Source organism: Dendroctonus ponderosae, unplaced genomic scaffold, assembly GCF_020466585.1.
Source record: "Dendroctonus ponderosae isolate FM_Combo_2020 unplaced genomic scaffold, Dpon_F_20191213v2 Dpon_F_20191213_1, whole genome shotgun sequence".
NCBI lineage: Eukaryota > Metazoa > Arthropoda > Insecta > Coleoptera > Curculionidae > Dendroctonus > Dendroctonus ponderosae.
Window position 1 is genome coordinate 13,518,146 of NW_026017110.1, and position 8,366 is coordinate 13,526,511.

Genomic DNA, 8,366 nt, shown 5'->3' on the forward strand with positions numbered 1-8,366 from the left:
ACAGTTCGTCAACAGCCTCATCATATCACACACTAAAATACATCACAATTGCAACACTTTAAAACATTCTAAAATTAATTAGGCCTAACAGGTGATTAGTCAGGACAATCAAATTTGGGAAGATACTAAAATTCTTTGTTCAGATACTTAAATATTTTTACTTACATGTGTAGCGTTGTTGCTACTTTAAGCCTTGGCATACATTTGGAGTATTAATTTTGTCCATTTTGNNCACAAAGCGAAATACTGTTTATATTGATTTCTTTTACTTTCAGCTATTTTTCTTTGCATTCTGAGAATATTATTTTTGGTTTGCAAAATTCTTCAATATACTGGGTGTTAGTTAATATTCTATCTTTATTTCATTTAATTAAGGTATGATATACTAAGCTAAGATTGTCGGTATCCGATCTGAAATTCATAGCATTGTTCAGACAAATCAAGCTGATCAGGATTTATCCAAAATAATTGTCTAAACTTATTCTCATCTAGTTTTAAACAGTTATTTTTAAGAAGATTGAAATAGCCGTCTTCTGTAAAAGTTCGACGTCATCTATTTTTTGAACACGATTGCTCAATGGTACCTCACGAACTAATCTGTTGACCTGATCTGTTGCGGCTATGGAAGCTACCCTAAATCACACCTGAGACTGCGACTGTGATTGCGGTTAAACGCAGCACCGAGTTGCAGCCGCCGATCACACCACCGAAACCGCACCGAAAAGATACGGTTTCGGTGATGCGTTTGCGACTCGCGGCTGATCGAAAATTACTCCTTTTAATGTACTTTGCACGTTAACGGTTTCAATCCTGCGTTCGACTAGAGACTCGGCCACTAGAGTCGCGGCTAATGCGATTTAACTAGTAGACCAGCATGTCAAATCGCAGTCGCAATTACGATTTTGGAAAAATGGCCTTTAGCGAATGAGGATGACAATTTAAATAAGTCCGAAACTACCCATCAATATAAAAATAGCCCCATCAATGCGCAAAAATGGTAGGTAAATTGTATTAGGATTCTTTAAAGAAATCGATCTTCTTGTCCTCTTCTTCTAACAAAATAGGTGTTAAACGTTCGACATTGTCCATCTTTCCAACAGTTTTTCTTCAAATGTACCTCGGGAATTGATCTCTTGAACTGGTCTGATGCGGCTATAAACACATCACCCAAACCACGCTGCAACTGCGGTTTCGCTGCAACACCGAAGTCATACCTTAAAAAGCTGGTGTGTTTGATAGAAACAAACAGCAAAACCTGACATGAAAAACCACTAATAGTTTGGAGCAGGTTTTTTTGTTGATGACGATTTTTTTAAGAAACTCCATATCAAAATAATAGTTGCAAGAAGGACTAGAGGATCACGCTTCTGAATCATGTAATTTTTTCTGGCATATATTTTAGATCGACACGGAACTTTATGTGCGCAGAAACTAGTTCCCGCCGATGTAAAATACATGGGCGGACTAAAGTACATGGTTCGGGAGTGTTACTTCAAGCCAAACTGAGCTGATAATATTTAATAGGCTCGATACCAGTCCAGGGGTGCCTGGGATTAACACCTCTCATCATCTATACTTTTGCAGAAACCTTTGACGACTCTGATGATGCACATTAGCTTTATAAAGACGAATGTTAGACGAAATGTAAGGTGTTGATATTCAGAATACGTCGTGCAAACCGACTGTAGAAAAATGTATTATCTGCCCAAATTTATCGAGATATCATATATTCTGTACGTTTTGGTTAATTATGTGGTGGAGTTTTATGATAATATTTTAAAGCTAATTTTCTTTTAAGTTTTCCCATTATACCTCTTGGTGAGTTCTGGCTTTTGTACCACTTCTAATAGAACATAAAATGAGTTTTACTTACAAGGCTCTAAGAAATCACATTAATTACTTAGCTAGGTGAAAATTTCGAATGTGGTTTTCAATCTAAAAAATGATCCTACTTAAAATGTATTCCATAGTCTAGCTGCTCATTGCAAACTAGGCGCAATCAAAAGGAACAATCTTAAAACCACGCTTTCTTAGCACCACTTTCAACTGATCAATTTATGAATGCGTATTCTACATGAAATTTGCTTTCAAAGTAAAAAAAACTGCCGTTGCCGTGGCAAACTTTATTAACCTGAAGAACCAAATTCAGTCTCTGAAGTGACCTTAATCGAACACCTGAATTAATAATGATCCAAGTCGTTTTAAAATGTCGTGAACACACTGCAGCATTTCAGTTAATTAGTCTCCTATTTAAGGATTTAAAATGCTGATATTTATATTTGTTAGAGACCATATGCTCAAATGAAGGATTTCAATAGGTCCGCTTTCTATGAGTAAATTATAAGCTACAGAAAGTGAAAGAAACCCATATCCAGTTATTGTCATCTATATATATATATATTAGTATGTTATCTTTTCAGGGCGTATTCGTTTCACATGAATGGAGAAGGTCAATTGCAGCCAGTACCATTTCCCGCGGATGCTTTAGTGGCTCCAGGAATTCCACGGCACGCACGACAAATAAATACTTTGCACCATGGCGAAGTAGTCTGTGCCGTTACAATTTCCAATCCAACAAAATACGTATATACAGGAGGAAAAGGATGTGTAAAGGTTTGGGATATTAGTCAACCAGGCGTCAAAACTCCTATCAGTCAATTAGATTGTTTGGTAAGTAAACTGTTTTTCTTATAGTTAGTTCACTTTTTCGAAAAGTTTCATATTTATCCGCATTTCCGTTGTATATTGAAAATGTTTGGTAACCTATGATTCTATTACACGGTAATTTTTTATTAGAAGTAATTAACTTTACCAGCAAATTTATTTAACTACCTTCTAATTATTTGTGAGGAATTCTACTATAACCAAATTATAAAATGAAAACGGTGTAGAAATTAGAAATAAGAGTAAATTCTAATCTCATGGGAGAAAATTGATAAGTATCTTAAGATCAGACTTCGACAATAGACTTGCATATAAAAGATCCTGCAAAGCGGGCCGATTATCCCAAATTTCATTCGCAGCGTATCATGTCTACACGCAAAAAAGTTGTTTAAACAAATTAGGTCCAAATCTTTTTTGTATATGGAATGGCCATTTTCGGTATATTTGAGTTAACGCAGTGGCTTTATAAATAGATCGTTAAGCTAGACACTGAACATACTTTTGAAACTCAGATTTAATTTTATTTCAAAATTGAGAGTCTGTTTTATTCCTTTTCGAGAAAATGCCTTTACCAACCGATCTTACACTAGAACTATCCATTACGGTCGCTGGAGATGTTGATGTGAAACTAGGGGATTTTTCTATCCCAACAATTCGTTCATGTTCAGAATGTAAATATTAGTGATGTGTACTATCTAATTATTCGATAGTTGGAATTTATACGAATTATTCGATAGCGAAATTTTATTCAGTGATGGAGACTATCGAATAAAATTTATAGAATTATTCGATAGTTTTAAGCAGGCAAGCTAATAAGTTAATTTTTAAGTGTTTTATCATTTGTTTTATAATTATCAGATAATCCGCCAAACAAACTACAAAATTTTTTAATGACAAAAACAATTAAAATTTTAACAGATTTGTTGGGAAAAGCTTATAGTAAATTGTATGAATTTTAATTATTAACAATTTTTTTGTCAAAATGGACTTTCACCACTTTCAAAGAAAACGGCTCATATCGTATTCAAGATTTCCAAAATATGACAAATAGTTTAAGTGTCTGTCACATCACAAAGTCTGTTTAAAATTGTATGCCCTATTATACCCTCTAATAATTTCATAGACAGCCAGCAATTTATCTAGATGGCAATACTGTAGACAAAAGGAACTAGTGTTGGTATTTCTATCCGGTCGATAAGATAATTTTCATCAACAAGAAGCTTTTTTGTTTATTTTTGAGAAAAAACTCGAAACTCGAATTAAAATAGAAACTCTTCTACGGTTTAGGGATTTAAATTATTTTAGTACCAAAATTTGTACACAGTGGGGTAGTTCACCCTATGGGATCCAAGTCGGCAGATTACGCAGAGATGCCAAATTCAAATCTGTTCAGTTCTTCGGATTGTGACCAAGGAGCTTTAGAATTTAACGTTGCTTAATTTCGTTTTGTTTATGAGATATCCAAAGAACATGAATAACGCGTCGACAACAGATTTGTTAATTAAATTTATTAGGATTGTGTTACGATTTTTTTTGGTTTGCAAAGTAATTCCTGTCACTATTTACAATGTTAAAGTTTGATTTGTCTGGCGAGACAAATCTTTTTTTACTATCATTTTCATCACTATTTTACTGCAAAGGCGACGAACTGTTTGTTCTCTTATTCAACGCAGACAGAGACTCGTGGATTTTCACATAAATTTGCGGACTATCACTCAGTCAAGTCACTGAACATAATAATAGTATTCTTGTTGGATCTAATCATTCGGTTAGATCGTACCTTCTATATATTTAACTACACTGTTCGCCTTTATTTATTTGCAATTGAATCGGTTTGATAAGGGTCTTTGCGTCTGATGTCTCTTTAGAAGAGATTTTGGAATATTTTTTATTGGAGAATTTTCTATTCGAGTTATAGCAAAGAAGCTTTCAATATGTTTAGATTGGTAAATGTATTAAATTTAGTTAAGTTGTCGATGTTCTCTGGATTGAAGATTAACATACAATTATGTAAATAAATTTATTTTTTACCGAAAAGCCACCATGAAAATGCTGCTGATACCTTTTGTCTTTGTGATTTAAATTTTTTGGCATACACACGATTTAAACATCTACACCTAAAAGTTGTCGATTTTTTACCGCCGCTGCTTATGCTATACGTATTGCCATAAATAATTCGCCAGGCGGTTTGAATATTCGTTTAGCAATTTCTGTCAGGCCGTGTTGATGTGATCAGAAACTGTTTGTGCTGGTTAATTCTAACAGATCAACATTTAATGGCATCTCTTTATTTTCTCAGCAGAGGGATAACTACATTAGGTCTGTAAAGCTGTTACCAGATGGCCGAACGTTAATCGTCGGTGGAGAGGCTTCAAATTTATCCATATGGGATCTAGCAAGCCCGACACCCAGAATAAAGGCGGAATTGACATCATCGGCTCCAGCTTGTTATGCTCTCGCCATCAGCCCGGACTCCAAAGTATGCTTTAGTTGCTGCTCCGACGGCAACATTGCCGTATGGGACTTACATAACCAAACATTAGTTAGGCAGTTCCAGGTAATTTATTTTTTGAATGAACTACATCCCCTTTATTTATTTGAAACGGTTTTTTTGTGTAAAATTTTAAATCTGCTTTTCTTTCATCATACCTATAAACTCAAGGGCATTACCTGCAGTACTCTGCATACGTTTAAAACGAAATAAGTTTTTCATGTCACACTTTTTTACTTTAATTGGAGATTGGACACATGGTTCTACCACTCTTTACAACTGTCTGAGTACAGTGGTGTTTCTGGTTGTTCGCATTCCAGCTGTCAGTTTAAGGTATCTGTGTCCTTTGCAGTTTTTCTATTTGTCTCTATCACTATATCAGTTCAAAGAACCCAAACTGCTGTTCCTGTTAACAACACAAGTTAGAGCAAGCGATCGCCCGACCCACAGTCTCCTCTATTAGGGACGTCTCATTTTATGAAGATTTTGCCCCAGACAATACGTGACTACATACCAACACTTCCTGCAAAATATTGCCTAGTCTTTTCTAGCAAGCTGGAAACGCACAAATCCAATGCTACGTGACCAGTCGAATTCCTGCTCCCTTCTTGTCTTTCTTGCTGGCCGGTCCTTTCACAAATGAGGGTAGGGGGCGTGGCCTAGGCCATTTACTGGTTGGGACTACCGTCGGTTTACGCCAGGGCTGACTCTTGGCCTCATATATATTGTAACTTTGATACAGTTTACAATTTGACATTGTTGTTCCAGGGACATACGGATGGTGCCTCTTGCATCGACATTAGTTCCGATGGCACTAAATTGTGGACGGGAGGTTTAGACAACACCGTCCGTAGCTGGGATTTGCGCGAGGGGAAGCAACTGCAGCAACATGATTTCAGTTCTCAAATTTTTTCTCTGGGCTATTGTCCGACAGGTGAATGGCTTGCTGTTGGAATGGAAAACTCCAATGTTGAGGTAATGTTTGTTTTTTATGTATAGAATACACATCAGTCTATCCTTGATTTAGGAGAAATGTATATGATAGCAGTCACATAAACATATGTCGGATTAAATTTTACATCGCAATAATGTGTAGTTAAAAAACAAATTATAATGGGATTTTCTATTTTCAGGTGTTGCATGCCACCAAAGCTGACAAATATCAATTGCATTTGCATGAAAGCTGCGTTTTGAGTCTACGCTTTGCTTCGTGCGGCAAATGGTTTGTGTCAACTGGCAAAGATAATCTCTTAAATGCATGGAGAACGCCATACGGAGCGAGTATATTTCAGGTAAAGCTAAAGCGAGTTTATAATTATTGATATTCATGTATCAAAATTGAAAAATTTACGTAGAGTTCTAGTTGTAATTGTTTATTACTTGTTACATTAGAAATGATCATTTGAATGTCCCCCTTATATGTATCTAAGATAAGATGTTTTTTTCGAAACAGCAAATTTCTGCAATTAATAGCTTTTAAAGTGGCTCGTTTTGAAATAAAACGTAATAAGTATGTACTTATTATATTGCACATAAAATTACAATTTTACGCAACAAAACATACAGATAAACGGAAATAACAATATTCACTTATAAATAAGTGCTTCAAGTTTACTCCTTTCCCTATTTGGGAAACCAAACCTTAATATACATAGATGTTTACATCAAAGCAAAACACTATAACTTTAGGGAGTTAAAAATAATATAGTTTCTTGCACTTATGTTCGAAAAGCGAAGAAGCAAGTCGCAGGTATCTTTTTATGAGAATGGCACTTAACCATTTCCTCGCTTTTTGTATCGAAAAGAACGTTGCACCCAATTTTTTTTTATACGAAACTACCTTTTTTAAAACACTATAAAGGTTTTTATTATTGTCGAACAAGAAAAGCTTTATTTAAATCTACAATGTATACGAAGTTTTTTATAAAATATAAATTTTGCTTAGTCAGTTCTCTTTTACAATAGCGAAAACAAATAATTTTTGAAAATTTATGAATGCAGATTTTTCATAGTAGATGGCTGTAATTGCATGTTTAATTCATGTACTTTTCAAGATTGATCAACTGTTCCTTATGCCAAACTTTTATATTGTCAAAAATACACTTTACTCTTAAGCTAGATTCATATTTTTACGTACATTTTTAACTTTAGACCATCATGATTTTTATTTTTTAAGTAATAATAAGAAAGTTTTGTGTATGGCTAGAACTTCATTCGCTAACTGAACAATTATGCTAATCAAATAGTCACGTATGTGATAATACAATTATTATATTTATGGTACAAAAATTCTTATATTGATGAACACAGAATTTACTTTTTAATTTTTACTATATTTTTCAGGCTAAGGAAACTTCGAGTGTATTAAGTTGTGATATTTCGACGGACGATAAGTATATCGTAACAGGTTCCGGAGACAAAAAAGCGACAGTCTACGAAGTGATATACTAAGTGTTAGTTGGAAAAAACGATGTAATGGGACCAGACAAACTAACATCTGTGAATATAATGAACTTTTGTGTAACCGCTGGTTGATGCATTTTCCATGCCGGATTAATTTGTTTCGCGCTCTCAGCAGTGTTCTTGTGACAGTCGAAAGTCGAAATAAATCTGTATGTGGCGATTCAGTTTCCATTGTTTGACTAATTTGTTTATTATTTCATAGCTTGTGTTAAGATATTGCCTTATTATTTTGTCGCATTCATTTGTTTTGACTGTTTGATATTTTAGGCAATATCAAAACCTGAAATGTTTTGTTGTTCACCAATCTTTGGAACTTTTCTAGGTACGCTTTAGATGACTTGTTATTACCCTAACTGAAAATGTATTTCTATCCTCAATTTAAACTTGTATAATTTCGACAGTTCAGATTTTCAATAACGAATTATTTTGAACAGTGTTTACCTTAACTTTGAGTTTCATGTTCGAAAATATTGGAATCTTATGCTAACTTGATTTTTTGTATGAAACCTTTAAACAATTGTTATATTGATATGCACTCATTGAGCGAGTACCCTATTACATATTTCCAATTTTCTTTTCGAATATTATTGAAATTTGATTCATTTTCGTGTTATAATATCAACAACTATTGAATGTTACGAACCATGACTCCATATTAAAAATGAGGATCCAAGGCTCACTAAATGATAATTTGTTAATAGTCCAACCAAGTTTTCATTTTGTAAACAAAAATCAGGATAAATTGGTC

At 34.2% G+C, this 8,366-nt stretch overlaps 1 protein-coding gene across 6 annotated transcripts in view; it reads left to right on the forward strand.

Annotated features, from left to right (window-relative positions):
- LOC109535287 (protein groucho) overlaps window positions 1-7,782 on the forward strand; it is a 73,215-nt gene extending 65,433 nt beyond the window's left edge. For 5 of the 6 annotated variants that reach the window (XM_048670400.1, XM_048670404.1, XM_048670402.1 and 2 more), the window contains 5 exons: window positions 2,421-2,670; window positions 4,964-5,221; window positions 5,924-6,130; window positions 6,289-6,447; window positions 7,499-7,782. In XM_048670400.1, the coding sequence (XP_048526357.1) occupies window positions 2,421-2,670; window positions 4,964-5,221; window positions 5,924-6,130; window positions 6,289-6,447; window positions 7,499-7,606 (982 nt within the window). In that variant the 3' untranslated portion in view covers window positions 7,607-7,782. The remainder of the gene's footprint in view (window positions 1-2,420; window positions 2,671-4,963; window positions 5,222-5,923; window positions 6,131-6,288; window positions 6,448-7,498) is intronic. The other variant, XM_048670401.1, reaches the window with a different exon arrangement.
- Window positions 7,783-8,366: the final 584 nt, after the last annotated feature.